Source organism: Dermacentor albipictus, chromosome 7 (assembly GCF_038994185.2).
Source record: "Dermacentor albipictus isolate Rhodes 1998 colony chromosome 7, USDA_Dalb.pri_finalv2, whole genome shotgun sequence".
Classification (NCBI taxonomy): domain Eukaryota; kingdom Metazoa; phylum Arthropoda; class Arachnida; order Ixodida; family Ixodidae; genus Dermacentor; species Dermacentor albipictus.
This window is the reverse complement of record NC_091827.1, coordinates 38,890,439-38,908,298: the sequence shown is the minus strand read 5'-3', so window position 1 is coordinate 38,908,298 and position 17,860 is coordinate 38,890,439. Positions and strand designations below refer to the sequence as shown.

The window sequence follows — 17,860 nt, the reverse complement described above, 5'->3', positions numbered from 1 at the left end:
ACGCTTGATCATGCCAGCGTTCCCATACTGCACCTCCTGCAAAGGCTATGACAGCACTGGTCCACTGCCAGTAGGTTAGGTGATTTCAGTCTGAAATTTGGATATTATGAAATGATAAGTGATTGAAGAAAAACAACAGTGTCTGTTGCGTACATATTAAGATGTTTTTGCGCTTTCCGGCCACACTCACTATGTAGCCTACATGCACACATGCACATTAGCAGTGACGCGGTGAACGCATAGCGACGTCTGCTTCTTTTTCGCTCCATGCAGCTGAAATCGGAGAACATTCTGCATCGTGTGCCACTTATTTTTCGGATGCATGAAGTTCGTCGTAAAATTTCGCTTCGTGTGGACTGTGTGGCTGTAGTGTCCAGGACACCAGTCACGCTGCACGTCTTCTCTTCTTCTACAAGGCAAGGCACTATTTTCTTAGCACGTCCAAAATATTTACATATCAGCTTCAGCAAAAACAATTTGAAGCCCTGTGGACACTCGAGTGGCGAATAAGCATTTCGTTGTCTGCAACCGATGCAACAGTTTTCTACCATTGCAGCGATCGTGCACAGCGACAGAAAGCGCCCCGAGCATTATGCAATGTGTCGCAGTTTCAGAAAACTATTTTGAGCAGCATAAGCTGCAGGAGATTCCCTATGCAAAGCAAGGCAATGCAATCATTTTCTACCGTAGCAGTGATCGCGCGTAGTGATAGAAAGCGCCCTGAGTGTTATGCAACACACCTCACTTTCAGATCCAGCGAAAGCTTCATCTCGCGCGGACCAGCCACAGCGTGCACAGCGAAAGAAAGCGGTTCATATCGTTGGAGAACAGGGCACACAACAAGCAAGCAATTCGAAAGCGCGTGGGTGATGCAGCAACTTTATGGTAATGTAGAGAGCTGGGAGCGTGTGCACATTATACTCCTGAACTGGTAACTCTGCGCGCTTTGGAAACGGCGTCGTTGCATTCGCTATACTTGACAGTGTTTTTCCCCACTAAATTTCGCAGGCAGTCAGGCAAGACTGACCTGCAGAGCTGGCAACAGATTTCTACCACACCAGTCAGAACTCTGCTGGTGTCGCTCGAGACCACGGGAGAGCCCGAAAACGAGACTACATTGCTGACATCGTACCGAGCAAAAGTGAAAGTGGGAACAATGAGGAAAGCAACGACAGTCCTTTGCCCACTTTCTCCAAAGTGATTGGCGCACTGGCACTAGTCTGGTGCTTCTGCGCGAATGCTAAACTAAGCTAGTTTCATCAATAAAGTGAGTTTAAAAATGGGATATGCTTTTATGACATCCAATTATTTAGCAGGCTTATATCAAATTGTGCTCTATATCGAACTGATAGGTGTTTTCTTGCGAGTTTGATATAGCCGGGTTCGACTGTTATCGACATGACAGCGTAATAACAGCATAACAAATGAATGGACATGGAAAAATCGGTTTAAAGGTTGTAACTTGCCACAGTGAAATACCAATCTGCTGGAGAAAATACAACAGCTAGCTATACCTTGAGTCTGCCAACCATTAACGAAGAACAAGGTGCATTTTTGAACATGTAGTGTGTTAATGACGATGGCAGGTGGGTTTGGCGCGAACTTGGCTATTGCCAGTGCCATGTTAGTATTGTTTTAGCGAGGTTGTCTCCCTCAGTTCACCCTTTCACATCCTACTAAAATATGTTAGGCGTACATTTATTGTATGCCGAATGTGCTCGACAATAATAGCCAGATGGAGATTTCCGATTTTGTGTCATGCCATTTATACCTGCATTTTAATTTATGCACTGTCGAAGTCGTTTAATGGAATAAAATCAGCCTGACTGTGCAAATAATTATGGGCTGCTCGAATCACAAAACTTAGATATCTGCGCTTCACGGAAGTACGAATGTTGTGTTTTCCTACATTGTCGATCCCCTTACTTTCTGGACAGACTACATACATGTGGCTTACCTTAATTGCGGTTGCTCACTTGAACAAATGCTTAACTGCGACCTGTTTGCTCGTTCCCTTCATTTGTCAAGAGTCAACTTTATGCTACAACTCTAAAGTTTCGAGTAGTGCTCCAGTGGGGAGGATGTATCCTAGTGTGCGTATCTTCATAATGTAAGCATTTCTGACCTTGTGGGGCATTCACAGCCATGATCTCGGAATCTCGTTTCCATGAGCGGAATGCCACAGGGCTGCCCGTCACAGTTTCGGCCAGCCTCGCATACCTCCACTAGCTTAGCGCTTTCACGGTAGAAGAAGCCCACCGCGAAGTGGCGGTATGCTATCTGGTGGTCGGGTACGCCACTTGCGGCCATGAAAATCACGCTGGCCGATGAAGTGAGTGCCGGATCTTGCAATGGCGTGCAATATATTACCACTTTTGTTGGCGTACGGCGTCTTCTTGAAGTGGTTCCTAGAAAGAGATCGAGAAAGAACAGTATTAAAGTACAGCCTCAAATACAGAAATATTGTGTTGAGAGTGATTTGGTCTTGCCCTGAAGCATTTACTCAAATACAAAAAACGTTAGCTAAGAGTTAGTGCAAACAATAAAATCTAGATCTTGGGCACGCACCTTCTTGAATGAGACTGATTGCATACAAAGGTGCATTATTAGGCATGGAGACGAACATGCAGTACATTTTGTCATTTATTGCGCTGATACTGTGCACAAAATTTAAGTTAATGTAAAAACGAGAAACACTCCAGATTTTCTTCATGCCAAGGTTTCACTAAAGAATGATAAACGCTGCTGCAAAGTATCAAAAGCTTTGTAACTGTCCATCCACATTTGCAGGCACCATCAGTATTTCGCTGTCATCTTAGCCATTTATCCACAGCGACGCTTACGTTCTAGGTAGTTTGTAGATATGACGCAGGACCACTTCTAAAATAGCGTCCTTTTCGTGCAAAAAATGAGCAGGCAGACCTAAATCTAGAACTCGGATCCTCTCAATAGCAACATGCCTGTTGGTTTGCAAGTTCATAAACTCCTAAAGGAAAGCTTGCGCCTTCTAAATCTATTCTTTTTCTCTGCAAACGCTTTTAACATGCCCCAGTCTTGCAGTTTTGCAGCTGCCGAATGTGTCCGACTGAAAATGATCTGAGGCGCATGAAGAACTAAGGAATTTTCAGGGCGTGTTTAACAATTAACAATGCTAGCTCCGTGTACGATCCATTCTAGAATGCTTACCTTACCCCGTTTTTTGGTTGACTCTTTTTACTATTCCTGATACTGCCACCAATTGATAGCCTGCTGCACTAAGGAATTGTGTCTCCATCTTGTCCGTCTTGCAGTGTCCTGTTAATTTTAGCAGTGTCTATTTCTGTATGACGTTGCATTCTCTTGGAGTCGAGGTGGCATCGCGCTTGATTCTAACTTTTTGAATGTTATTTAGACACCTAATACGTTTTTCAATAGTTTGCCTGGCCATCACACATAAGCAGTTTACTCTTTCCACTCCAATTTTCTAGCCGAGTATGTCTATCTCTACATGACATCTACCAGCTCCTTGGAATCCATGACTGTTGTAGAAGGTGCATTTATTTATGTTTCTAGGCTTTTGACCATATCAGCTAAATACTTTTTATTCCTTTTTAATTATAATGTTGCTGTTGCTTTCAGTCTTGCATCGACATAGTTCCGAAAGTTTAACGTCACATGTGTGGACGCGGGAGAATCGCAAGCGGGTGCTTGTGGCTAAAGAGAACCCACAGGGGCAAATAGGACTGGCACAAAATTACAACATGCGCGTGGTCTCCGCCTAAGGGGGCATGCTACCAGGAACCCTCAACTCAATGACTAGCTGGCTGCAATAAATTCTGCTGGCTCGTCTTTCCGGAGCCGCATCATCAGATTGGTGACACCACATGACCGAGTCCAGCCATGCCAGTGTCATAGCAGCGACTCATCCAAGACCGACTGTGAGAGGGCCTAACGCTCACTGAGAGGAATACCGCGGATATAGGTGTGATAGAAAAGGTTTGTGGGCCCAGGGGCTCAACACACAGTGAGGCGAGCACGGAGCACAGATATTGTCTTTATCTCATTCAGATTCCGGTCACATATCAAACTTAGAGACACAACAAAACAATACATAGAACACTTAAGCATATAAGAGAAGGTTCCGTTAACCAATCCTAACTGTCCGTGCATACGCGGTATAGTTGTTCGCTATCGTGTCTGTTTTCACTTGATAGCCTACTCTCACATGCGCAGTCTCGTGGCTGTGCACTTACGGTACGAAGACTTTGTACGGGTACGTCGGCTACCCACGTCCTGGCACCAAGTAGGCACGGCTACCCCTCTGGGGGCTCGAGGGTCGTGGCAGGTGAAAATCTTCGCTGGCAGAAGCCAGCGAAATTGTGCCGAAGGCAATGCTGGTGCCCTCAGGCGGGACCACAGCCACAGGCACGGCCAACAGGACAGACCGTCAGCCGCCGGTCCGTCGCTGACTGACGGGCTGACCGTCCGTCCATCAGCCGTCCCGCTGGTCCCCGGATGGCTGCCCAACTGGACCGTCAGCCGCTCCTGTGTGGGTTGACCAGGCTGTCTCCGTGAACAGGCAGGCGTCAAGCCATCTTGATCATCCTGGGACACGTCCCACCAGGTCCGCGACGATCCGTGCTCCTTCACAGAGTCGTTTGCAAACGAATGTCACCACGCACTCCTCTCGTGTGCCATACCATTGTCTTTGGCCACATCGCCACGCACCACCTCGCACACTTTTTTCACGCAGCTGCGCGTTTCACGCATTTTAATTATTCCAGTCCACACGTCACAGTAGGGCCTCTGGTTATTTTACGTTGATATTGTGGCCCATTTTTACTACACTCGATCAATCCAGACATGTACACTAGCGACACCTGCCCTCAGGGAGGCTATTCAGCTAGCTTAGAAAATATGCTCTGGCGACGCCCCTCATTACGAGGCACAGATCAAGCAGACCAGTCAAGATGGAATACCTCACTGCGAAGCTCCGAGGGACCAAATCTGGGCTGTCCAGAGAGCCCATGATGTGGCGGCAGGCTCGGCCTGTCCGTCCCAACGTGGGTGCGGCTTGCTGCGCGATAATTGTGTATCTCAGGTAAACCAAACTGAACAGCAAGAACATATGGAACCAACAGGTACGAAATATGGGTGAATTATCATGCTTGCAACTGTTTGATACATTAAATTCAGTACTTTAGCTTCAGTTTATCAAAGGGTTATTCAGTTCTGTGGTCGAAAAAACTTGCAGGCAGACTCGAAAAAAAAAATGCATTGATAAGGCTACTGTGTCACCCACGGCTAGGGCTACAACGAGATAAAAAATGTGACGCGCGTTCCAATATCGCTTTCTCTTTCGTGAATTCGCAACTAAAAGTTTATTTCGGAAACAGTAACGGAGGGTCCTGACCGCCCATATGTAATGCAGCATCTAGTTCGTTAACTTGTCTCCGCCTGTAAGTTAATGAGACCAATATTGCATAGGGATTCAGGCAGCGATATTAAACTCACTGGTACTGCTGTCCTCAGTCACAGAATACGATTCCCGTTTCGATGCAGATGTATGGCTCACGACCGAAACGTAGCTTTCGGGCTTACATGTCTGCTTCCAAGCACGTCACTTGACCCCAAGTTAAATAAAGCGAGACATCGAAGAGCAATAAACTAGTTTTAGCAAGAAAGAAGCAACCAGTCTAAGTGTAGGAACGAATGAATCCGTGCCGCCATGCACTCAAAAATACCGGTAAAAATTTTAAATCCATGCCAGAGGTCACGTGAAAGATTGATGATGCTGAACGCTAGTTGCTTGTATAATGACAAAAAACAATAAACTTACTAATGAAAAGTACAGTATCTAATTAGCAATGATAATTTTGTGGCCTATATTATGTAATAAACATGCTACGGTGATTGTAGGAGAAAGTTAGCAAAAAAATTGCCCTTATTACAGTGCCCCTAGCGGGAGATATTGAAACTAACTCGGGCATTCCTTGAGTACTACTACTATGCTTGTTTTATGAGCAGCGGCGCGCGGACGATGTTTTCGCTCTCTGTGGCCATTTCTTGAACATGAGAGTGTGTTGATGTTGGCGCCTTTGCTACGCTCGAGCAGTGTAGGTGGCGCCACGGTCGAGGAGGGAGCGTGAAGGAGAGGAGAAACGAGGGGGAGTGAAAGCGGAGGAGGAGAGTGTGGCTGCTTTACGAAGTTTAAGGGGCTTTATGTATGCAGGCCCTCAACCCCCAGGGCGGTTAGAAGAATCCTCTTTTCGAAATCAGGAGTGGTGTCTCTGGCCAGTTCCACATCCGAAAGCGCGACGCCACTTCGACCACGGTATGGGGGGGGGGGGGGGCGGCGGCGGACCCGGCGTCTGCAGAAAAGGCAGCACCGTATGCAGAAATGCATTTTGACTCGAAGCCCATAATTGACTTGAACTAAATGCCGCCGATATATCGTCAACGTGCCGAAGAAAACGGCGTCTCTGGGCGCGTTCACGCCAGGCGTCATTTAAATCAAGCATGGGCTTCCACTTAGGTTGCATTTCTGAATACGGGCGGCGGCGGAATTCCACAAAGCATGGTTGTAGGTCGAACACGGTCGTCGTGCGAGTACGCGTACTCTGCATATGGTGCAGTAAGACTGCAATGTATACGTCTTTGGCTTCAGTAGTTGGAGCGGTCTGTGTCTTGGCAGCGTCTATGCTCCACGTGAGCATTGATGAAATGCGCCGTAGCGTTCAGCGTCCGTAGACCGAAGCAGTAGAAGGCACACGCCCGGGTATCCGCAGTAGCGTCGCAGCAGACGAGGCACACGTGGGATCCGTGGACGGAGTGAACGCGCCGCAGCAGATAGCGTTCGAAGTAGGGTTAGCGCCCGGGTAGCGTCTGAGCCGTTCCAAGTCCGAAGAAGCGGTCGCAGGAAGTAGGGACGCGTTTCCGTAGTAGCGTCTGAAGTCCGTAGTGTCCTTCATAGACAGCACGGGCCAACTTGGACGCGTCGCAGCAGCAGTAGTAGAGAAAGTGCAGGTACGCGTCTCTGTAGCGCCAAAGTCCCTGGCGTCTATCGCAGAAGTATAATCCGAAGCAGCAGTATGGAGCAGTGGTAAGGTTCGGAAGTAGTGCCCGCAGCAGTAGAAGTCACTTTCACTTCGTCGCCAATTGTTATGTAGTCGACAGCGGCCCGGGCGGCGGCGGAGGCGCCGCCGTACAACAAGGGGGATCGCGGCGCAGGCCGTTGGCTGACGACATGGCAGGAAAGACAAGTGAACAGTTGAAGAACCCCTCATACTATCCTCATTTAACCATGGTGACACCTGTATTACAGTGCACTATAAATAGAATTATTCTAGCACACTGTAACCAGTATAAATAGGCATGCCACCAAGAGACGCCAACAGCGCTTGTCCACTGCCTCTTGGGGCGTCCCTGCCGGTGGATGCATGGAAGACATCACAGATTTCCCACGCGTTCCAATGGGGCACAAACTGCTGCACAGAAGTAGATGCATTCCAAGGCATATGCACATGCATGCCAGATGTGCACATTACGCATGCATAAATACATATGCATGCCTTGCCAGCTTGTGTCATCGTTTCCTCACACTTAGTAGCAATGGTGCTATAGCTGTCGGAGTGGAGATTTCTGCAGCAAAGCACCGTCTCGCTCTCACGTCTTACAATTATGTCTCCGCGTGTTTAGTTGTCAGAACACCAGCGGAGATGCTAATGTGAAACGCTAAATATGCGGAAGCACGGAAGAGGGGCCCGAATATGCGCAAGGACCGTTAGCCCAGCTGCCGAAAGAAGCACGCTGCAGCTCATCGCCGGAGGTACAGTGTACAGTGTACCGGAGGTGTCCAAACGACGGACTGTATAAAAAGACATGGCGCCGAGGATAAGCAGGGGCATGGTCGACAAAACCCCGCAGTTCAAAAACGAGAAGCAGATGCATACAGCGTGCCCACCGTGGTAACTTTCGACCGCTCTGCTCTGTGGAGGCGCGCTTGCGACGTGGCGTTGCAGCGAATTGTCATTTAGGTGCCGTTTCGCTGTTGCAAACGACAGACTCAGGCTTTTACACTTAATGAGCCATTTGATGCTTCCGCATCAACACTCAATTATAGCGCCTCCGTATTCTAACCCAGCGCGAGAACAAATGTCACGTGCCAGGAGGAAACTTAATCCAAGTACCAACAGGTTCATTCCACGCGTCTATGCAATTCGTGGCAGGTAAGATCAATGTTGAGTCGAAATCGCTGAAACGCCGAAATGCAGTTACCGGAGGACAACAGCACTATTGCCGTCATTGCTAAGAGTGATCAAATAAATAACTGTCGGCTATCACGTAGCGCTTATACTTCGATAAAGAACAATATTCAAGAAAAATTGCATTGTGTCAATAATGTCATGCTCGTTATTCGGATTAGTGTGCTATTAACAGAAAAAAAAAGTTAGGTGTGTTGTAGCAGGAGGCGACTTTTCACGCGTCCGTGAGCAAACGGCCTGAAAGCCATCCGCTAGCAGACGACATTAAGCTTGTGCGAGAACTTGGTTAAACGAGTGGTCAGTTGTTCAGGAAATGGAAACCAGATGCGCTTCCGGCCTTCAATTTCTAAACACGTAAAGTAACAACTTTCTAGAAGATACTTAGTTACATAAAAACCTGTCAACTATGTAACTAAAACTGTCAACCATGCCTCGTGTCCACGCTCGATCACGCGTGGACCCTATCGCCGGTCAGCGGTCGAACACAATGCACGCGGGGTGGGTTTGTTGTCTTCCGCTTTCCTCCGTTTCTGACAGTGCAAATAAGTACGTACCTTAATCTTTGACAATGACGAAGTTATTGCGGTAGTTCCAAATTAGCATATTACATGGCAAAAAAGATCGTAGCTTTAGCGGCAGCATTATTTGATGCAAACCTACACCGGCTAAGTAAACACTCCAGCAGAACTTTTTGTTGGGCTAGTTGGTGCATTACTGAAGTACAATAGCGCCAAACAGACGACACAGACGACACGTCCGTGTCTCTTCTGCTGTGTCGTCTGTTTGGCGCTATAGTACTTCAGTAAGTAAACACGCTTGGCATGGACGTGTGCAGAAAACAAAGGGACAAAAAATACTCGATGACCGCGCACGGGGTCTTCTGAACCACAGGGTCTTAATTGTCGGCGTTGTCCCCTTACGCGGACCTCGTGATCCCGTAGTGGGGCATGCTCGCGGTGGACACGTTGTGTGCATCTGCTTCACGTTTTTCAACTGCGGAACTTTGTCGACCTTTCCGCTTATCCTCGGCGCCATGTCCATACAGTCCCCTCGTCAGTCCTTGCGCATATTCGGGCCCTCCTTGCTTCCGCATATTTGCCGTTTCACGGTAGCATCTCCGCTGGTGTTCTGACAACAAACACGCGGAGAGATGTTTGCGAGACCTGAGTGAGACACGGTGCTTTGCTGCAGAAGTTGCGCAGGGCGTGCAGAAGCAGAGCCACATTAAGTAAAGCGCACAGCAAGGTCCAGGTAGCTTTGCGGCTATGGCATTGCTCGAGGTCGCGAATTCGATCCTGACCGCGCAACCGCGCATTTCGACGGGGGCAAAATAGAAAACGAACGTGCACTTGAATTTGGGACACGTTCAAGGACACCACGGTGTCAATCCGGAGTCCGCCACTATGGCGTGCCTCACTCATTAATTACCCTATTGCGGTTTTGGCCCATATAGACAGCCCCACAATGAAATTCAGTTTAATACTTCTGGCACAATGCGATGTGCCATGCGAGGCACGCGACAATCAAGCACATCTCCCACGAGTGTTCCGTGTGCAACGCAGCAGTGGCTATCGCTTATTGTGGCGTTGCATCGAACGCTACCACCAGCGCTCTGATGAACGCATCGAACGCGACCAGCGCTCCCATGGACGCGCACCGGCGTTCTACTGAGCGCCGCCCGCGTTGCAAGACTGCTGCGGCGTCCAAGCTCGCTGGTGACGTCACCGCCCGTCAGGGTATATAAAGGGGTGCAAAGCGGGCAAAGCTCATCGGTGTCCGTGCTGCGGCCAAGCGTCGCATCCAAGATTTGCGTTCCCGGCAAAGGCAGCAAAGTGCTACCACTGCAACGTGAAGGGACACTTCAGCGCCGTCTGTCGCAAGAAGGGCTCCACATCCAGCAAGGTAGGACTGCCTTCATTTGAGAAAGACAATGCCTTGTACTTTCTCGGTACTGTTGACAATTACTCCTCGCGTGCCAAGTTCATTCAAGTGGGAATAGTTCAATGAGGTTATTAGTTGGAAACAGGCAATTATCAAACAGACAATATTTGTCGTTGCTTCGTTGCGGTCAGTTCTTCTTGGTAGAGAAGCCTCAGAACCGGCTCGGAGTGGGTAAATTTGTAGACGGCATAGCGTCTTCAACAATTTCAGAGCATCCTACCCCCCAGCTGTTTCACTGATTAGTGCGTGGATTTGACGCACCTAAATCGAAATGTCCTTAGGGGACGTTATGTTATGCCAATTGTGGATGATGCGCTAGGGCTGTTAAGTGGAACAATATTTTAAAGCAAGACGCGAATTCTGGCTTTTACCAGATTACGTTGAGTAAGGTCTGTTGACCATTTTCATTGCGCCGTACGGAACTTACTGTTTTCAAAGGAGGCCTTTTTGTATCACATCGGCGCCGGAGTACATTCTGAAACGAATGTCCCACGAAAGCAGATGATGACGAGCGTCTTGAGAAAACATTGGAAAAGCTGGAAAATGAAGGTATAAAGTTAAACAAAGCAAAGTGTTGCTTTGGTGTCACAGAAGCAGCGTTCCTGGGGAAAGCGGGTGCCCTTAAAAGCCTAAAAACACCTTGTGACGTAAGCTGCGCAGACTTCTTAGCATGGCTAATTCACCTAGCCAGGTTTATTCATGATATGTCACGGATAAACGCTCCGCTGCGCGGACTTTTGCAAAAGGGTCGCGAGTGAACATAGGGTTACCTCAATAAGAGGCTCTGAATAGCATCAAAGAATTGATATGTTCTGATCGTTGCATGGCACAATACGACCCAAAGCACCCGTCAATAGTTTCCACTGATGCCTCTTCTTTGGCCTCGACGCGGTCTTGTTCCAAGAGCAAAGTGATGGTTAGCGCCGTCCAGTGGCGTTTGCCTCCAGGTCGTTATCGCCGACAGTGTCTCGGTACGACGCACAGATCGAGAAGGAAACCCTAGCCCTAACATAGATAGGCAGCGGAGAGGTGAAAGGGTTTGAGGGGTGTCTCAGAGGCCTCGAAGTTGGAGGCTGACCACAAACCGCTCATAATGCCGCTGGGCAAAGCACCGCTTGATTTGCTTCCTCCGCGCATTCAGCGCTTCCCAATGAGGCTAATGCGCTCCATGTTCAAAGCTAAGTACGCGCCCGGCAAAAAGCGCCATGACAAGTGGTAATGTTGACGATGTATTATGGAAGACGTGACTTGGCTGTAAAGTGGCCTAAAAATATTCGCTGTAAAGTGCGTAAAATTAACTTGTTATAAAATTATGGCGATGACAAAAGACGAATATACCATGAACATTAAAATCCAAGTAGAAAAAAGATATGATGTTAAAATTACTTAGAGCACTGCTGCCTCGCCAGAGCCCTTGAAACACGAGGGCCTAGAGGCATGTGCTATACGAAAAAGCTCATCCTCTGAAGAGAGGACCCGCTACGAACATATGGGGCTAAAAACATGCAAGACATCTTTCAGAAAACTTAGGACTGCGTTGGTGTCAAATACAGGTTCTGGGCCGAGTAACATAACAGGATGAAGGGGGATGTGCTGCCGGTATGCTAAGGGAAAATGTTTCTTTCTTTCATATTCGGCTTCCCGACACTCCAGGAGGACGTGGAGGACGGTCAGCCTCTCCCCGCATCTACCGCAGGTTGGAGGATCATTTTCAGTGAGTACATAGTTAGTTAGTTAAATAGCTTGTCTTGGCTAATAATACTTTGTCAAGGTCTCCGCTCCGATTGAGCCAGAGAGATCATCAAGCAGTGTCTGTATCTGAAGTCGAACGCTTTGCTTCGCCCGAGGTTGCGTTAATACCGTGGCTGAAATTAGCGGCTTTGACAAGGTGAAGCAGAATCAGGCAGAAGATGCTGTCTGCCACACGTTGGTTCGCTTCCGTCGAAACCCATGCCAGGCCTACCCCTGGACCTTTGGAAAAAAACTCGAAACGGTTATACCTCAGTTTTGACTCAATCTGAAGCCCGAAACTTTTTTTTACTTTCAACAGGATTCTGTCACACATCATCCACAGAAAATCTCTTTTTTGGTAGAGAAAATTTCCTTAACACGTCTCTGTTTATACAGCAGCTGCGTGGTGGCCGCCCGTCTACACGGCCCCGTCTCCAGCCCCCGATGTGCCGCAGCCACCACAGACACCGCGGCCGCCGCCTGGCCACCGTATGTGTTCACCTCTTTATCGCAAACGTTGGCAATGACGTCCGGTATAACCACACAGCAGACACAACGTTTCCATGCAGTGAGAGAGAATCAAACACAGCGACAATAATGGCAGGTTTTGTATTTCCCACCGATTCGTTACGACTTAAGTCTTCGAGAAAAGAACGCATTTTATTGCGCGAATCGCTTAACCTGCGAATTGACGTTTGCCTCGTTCGCTCGCACTTTAAGGTCATCGAACAGCAGGCCAAGTCAGCCCCGCCGCCTCCGCAGATCCTCTCGTTCCCTTTCGTTCACTTCTCGTGGTAGCACGCATTCTACGGGTCGGGAACGTGCCCTTGGCATAGCGACTTTCTTCAGTCAGTCGACACGACATCATGCACACATGCGGCTGAACAGAATAAAAGGGCGCATTCTCAGGACAGGGTTTTTCCCGTTTCCGTGTTAGAACTTCGAGTTCCGGCCACTGCGTCTACATTCAGATGATGGAATAGTAAGAACACATTGCGTATGTCGACGTATGTCGACGAATGTGGTCGATGGCGCCATATAAATCGCTAATATTGGTGTGCTTCGTGAATGACTAGAGATTTTGTAAGGCTGTTATACTGTAAAAAATGTTTCCCTAAGAAACAAAAAATTTACGGCAGTGCCCTGCCGGACAACTTCTGTGAAGCTCTCCTTCCTTTTTTTTTTAAATTTAACTTCGTTCCCAACACCTTCGAACAAACACGAACTGCGCCGTTTTCTAGGGCTTTGCGCATATTTTCGACGCTTCGTTGCTAACTTTTCACAGATAGCCGAACCTTTGCAAGGGTTAACAAATGATAATAACAAGTTTTTTCTCTTTTACAGTAAGAGAAATTTGGTTTTACAGACAGTTATCCGCACCAAGTTCGTCCGCTATTTTCCTCGATGTGAAAAATGAGACTTAAGTTGCGCGTTCCACAATTTGAAGAACCCGGTCCTCGGTCGTGGCTCGACGTCTGTGTGCACGAGATAGATTTCCAAGCCGTCGCTCGTCACGGTATGCCTGCAGTATCCGATCCAAGCCGTCGCTCGTCACGGTATGCCTGCAGCATCCGATTAACAGTTCACAGCTGGCGGCCTTTATTGCTGGCAAGGCCACGCGTCGGCACATTGTACCGGTAAACGCCAATAACCTGAAGTCCGTCTTCTTTAGACACACCAGGCATGCGCGAGTTTTCATGACCTTCGGAACACTGGTTCTTGCAGTTATATACAATAGCGCCGACACGGCAACACGGCCCCTTTAAGATGTGGCTCTTGTGAAAGAGGACGCCTAAAACTATACAATCGAATGGCGCGAGCAGTGCTGCCTTCCGGCACTTGAAGCGCCGGTGAAAGCGAGGCGGCGATGGTGGCAGAAATAGGTACGTGATTGAAAAGCCGCGCTTGATAGCGATCAAAGCAAACGCTCGTCTTCCATGTGCGGGCTGCCTTTAGGCAACACCGCGTGGAATGGCAACGTCAGCAGAGCGCCGTTCTGGCGGTATGACAAAACTAGCGCACACGAAACTGCGGTCGAACGTATCGCAGTGGGACGCGTACTCTCGCACGCATCGCCCGACTTGAGCGCGGCCGGCAGGTGGCGCTGATTGGACTACCGGCCACGCGCTCCGCTGTTCCCGTTTCATTTGTCCGCGATCGTATATTCCGAAAAGCAACAATAGGCAATAATGGGTTCGGCAGGCCTGCACAAGGCCGAACCTAAATTTAATACCCAAATCTCACGTTATCTCACAAAGCGCAACGTACGCTGAATCGTCGGAGAACGCAGTTGCTAAACTTTGTCATCTTCCGCCTAGATTTTCTTTCCAGACCACGTTGTAGTCCACTTCTATGTTATGAACAGGCAGGAAATACGTGCCAAATTACACCTCGTGCACCGTTTGTGACGTACCTGAAAAGAAAACCACTCAGCTCTTCCGATTTTTGAAATCAGGAACGGAATAGTGCCGACACAGCTCGACTCGAACAGCAGCCATCTTGATTATGGCACCGGCCACGAAACCAGTACCGCAAACAACGCGTCGTGCGCGGTATATGCCGGGAAAAAAAGAGCCGTGTAAGAAGGAGAAACTCGACATTTTTATTTCAGTCTTATTTACGGAGGTGCCCGACAACCTAAAACGGTTATACTTCAGTTTTGACTCGATCTGAAGCCTATAGAGACCAAGAAGGACCGAAACTTTCGTTTTTTTTTTAACTCTCGACAGGATTCTGTCATACATCATTCACAGAAAATCTCTTTTTCGGTAGAGAGAATTTCCTTAAATTTCCTTTACGTTCACGTCTTTGTTTATACAGAAGCTGACCGGTGGCCGCCGGCCGACTGGGGCCCTGGACCTGCCCCCACTGCGCCGCAGCCAACACAGACACCACGGCCACCACCTGGCCATCGTATGTGTTCACCTCTTTATCGCAAACGTTGGCAATGACGTCCGGTAATAACCACACAGCAGACACAGCAGACACAAAGTTTCCATGCAGTGAGAGAGAATCAAACACAGCGACAATAATGGCAGGTTTTGTATTTACCACCGATTCGTTACAAGTCTTCGAGAAAAGAACGCATTTTATTGCACGAATCGCTTAACCTTCGAATCGACGTTTGCCTCGTTCGCTCGCACTTTACGGTCATCGACAGCAGGCCGAGTCAGCCCCTTGTCTCCGCAGCAGCTCAATCCTCTCGTTACCTTTCGTTCACCTCTCGTGGTAGCACGCATTCTACGGGTCGGGAACGTGCCTTGGCCTAGCGACTTTCTTCAGTCAGTCGACACGACATCGTGCACACATGCGGCTGAACAGAATAAAAGGGCGCATTCTCGGGACAGGGTTTTCACGTTTCCGCGTAGAACTTTGAGTTCCGACCACTGCGTCACTGCAGCTACATTCAGATGATGGAATAGTAAGAACATGTGACGCATGTTGACGAATGTGATCGGCGGCGCCGTATGAATCGCCACTATTGGCGTGCTTCGCCGAGGACGGTGGATTTTGTGAGGATAAGGTACCCTGCAAAAAAGGTTTCCTTTCCGACCGAGACCTCGAGACGCTAAATCCTTGAAGGAACCAAAATAATGTTTCTCTCTCTCTCTCTCCTTTAAAAAAAAGAAAATTTATGGCATCGCCTTGCCGCACCATTTCTGTAAAGATCGGCTTTCTATTTCTCATTTTTCTGTAATTTAACAAGTTTCTTTATCTGTTACAGTAAGAGAAATTTGGTTCTACAGAGAGTTAGCCGCTTCGCATTGCAGGAAAAGTTCTGTTTCCTGTTTAATTTTTTTTATCACTTAAAAAATATAATCTGTTTGATTTTACAGAAGATGTATGTAGTAAATAAGTGTCCATTTTCAGGATCGGTGAAAGTTCTGTTTTCTGTTCATATTTTTCCGTTTCTTCACACATTCGTTTTCTTTTCCGCTGTCCAGAAGTGTCGTGTGTAAATACAATTTTCTACGATGATGAATAATGGACGAACCAGGACTGTCGCTGAAGCCAACGCTTGGAAGCGGCACTTCTCTACGTGTGGCAGTTGCCGCACTCACGAAGGGAGTTTTCCTTGAAGAAACGTTGATTGCAGCCAATATTCCTTGCTCGACCAGTGTTTGTCAGTTGTAAGCCTCCATTTTCATCCGAACCTCTCTTATGTTTGAGTTCTTTATCGCGCATCACATGATCATTATGTATCAAACAAATTTAATGTACATGTGCAGCTGGTCTCAAAATGAAAATTGGGCTCTGTGCTCAAACCTGAATATGTTCAACTGCAGCGCAAAACAGAGCTCAAACCTGAATATGTTCAACTGCAGCGCAAAAATACAAAGGTCACACGTAGCGCTCGTGTGCGTCTGTTTTTAATTTACTCACTTTTATTTTGGTCCTCCTGGCAAATGTGGTTCACTCCTTCTCTCAGTGGCTATAATAAATCATTTGTAATTTAGGACGTTGCGGAACACTTGACAGATAAATATGAAAACAGGTATTGAATAGAACTCCGTATGCGCACATTCAGAAAACAAGTAACATCGCTTTTCCCACAGATATTATAACAGCTGAAAAGTCAATTTCCCAAGCTAGGGATAAGCTTCCGCTTTCCGTGTATCACATGCGTACGTAGATAAGGAATAACAGGAAAAATAAATGCCGTTTCAAAGCAAGGCAAGCGAAGTAAATAAATACGCACATCTTTGTGTATAATATTTGTTACGAATAAGTCACGGCATATATTTATGCACGCATTTGCGACACACATAAACATCATGGCTGTGCACGGTGTGTATGAGGCATCATGGTGGGTGTGATATTGTGAAAGGAACTGTTGTGTAAAGTCATGTTGGTGTAACCATTGTAGCCGAGTCACAAAATATATCTTGTTCTGGCAGCCACAACAAAAAGAAGTACATTCCGAAAGGCAACAATAGACTATAATGCATTCGTCAAGCCCATTCAACACTCGCTCAACACAATACCCACTCAACAGAATACCCAAGTCTGCCATGAAACATCAGAACACGCAGTTGCTAAAGTTTGTCATTACCGCCTCAGTTTTCTTTGCGGGCGACATTGTTGTCCTCTTCTATGTTATGAACAGGCGGAAAATATGTGCTAAAAGTATGTCGACCACTGCTTGTAGTGTACTTGAAAAGAAAACCACTCACCTCTTCGGATTTTCGAAATCAGAAACAGAGCATTGCAAACACGCGTTGACTCGAAGAGCAGCCATATTGTTTATGTCACGGGGCATGAAACTAGTGCCTCAAACAGCGTGTCATGCGTGGTATATGAAAAATAAAACGGCGTTTGTGAAAAGAAAGAAAAGCTCTACATTCTTATTTTATAGTTTCTTTTTATGCGTGTGCACTAATTTAGGACGGTTTTATTTTAGGTTTGGCTAGACCTATCAGCTAGAGGATAAGATGAAACGAAACTTTGTGTTTTTTTTGCTGTTAACAGGGTTCTGTCGTACAGCATTCAGAGAATATTTCTTTGGTGGTATAGAAACAGTTCACGCCTTTTTTAACAGTGATGGCTGTAGGTCAGTGATTATGTTGAAGTTGAAATGGCAGTCCAGCTGTGTGAACCGCTGTGCCAGAATGTTTACGTAACATAACCGGAGGCCATACATCCCGGCTACTGTGGTCGGTGCGCATTATGCCCCCTCACACTCCGCCTTAGACGAGTAGCTGCTATGACACTGCCATGGCTGGACTCAGTCATGCGGTGTCACCAACCTGATGACGCGGCACCATAAATACGAGCCGCCTGAATTTATTGTAGCCAGCCAGCCGTTGCATTGATCTTTCCTGGTAGCGCTGTATGGACACGCCTGCTTAGATGGGGACTGCTTGCATGCTGGAATTTTTTACCAGTCCTATTTTCCCATGTGGCTTTTCTTGCGCCATAGACACCAGCCTGCGATTGTCCCACAT

At 47.6% G+C, this 17,860-nt stretch overlaps 1 protein-coding gene across 16 annotated transcripts in view; it reads right to left on the bottom strand.

Moving 5' to 3' along the window:
* LOC135905663 (uncharacterized) overlaps nt 1–17,860 on the bottom strand; it is a 100,329-nt gene that overhangs the window by 33,347 nt on the left and 49,122 nt on the right. For 2 of the 16 annotated variants that reach the window (XR_011507387.1, XR_011507386.1), the window contains exons 1-4: nt 6,599–6,614; nt 4,959–5,056; nt 4,233–4,623; nt 2,126–2,408 (exon numbers count right to left, since the gene is read on the bottom strand). The exons of 4 other annotated variants lie outside the window; for them this stretch is intronic. Coding sequence is in view for 9 of the 12 variants with exons in the window: in XM_070521919.1 (XP_070378020.1) it covers nt 2,126–2,137 (12 nt within the window). In the remaining 3 variants the exon portion in view is untranslated. Of the gene's footprint in view, nt 1–2,125; nt 2,409–4,232; nt 4,624–4,958; nt 5,057–6,598; nt 6,615–16,298; nt 17,844–17,860 lie in introns of those variants that run through there. 10 more of the 16 variants (XM_070521919.1, XM_070521918.1, XM_070521921.1 and 7 more) reach the window with 5 other exon arrangements.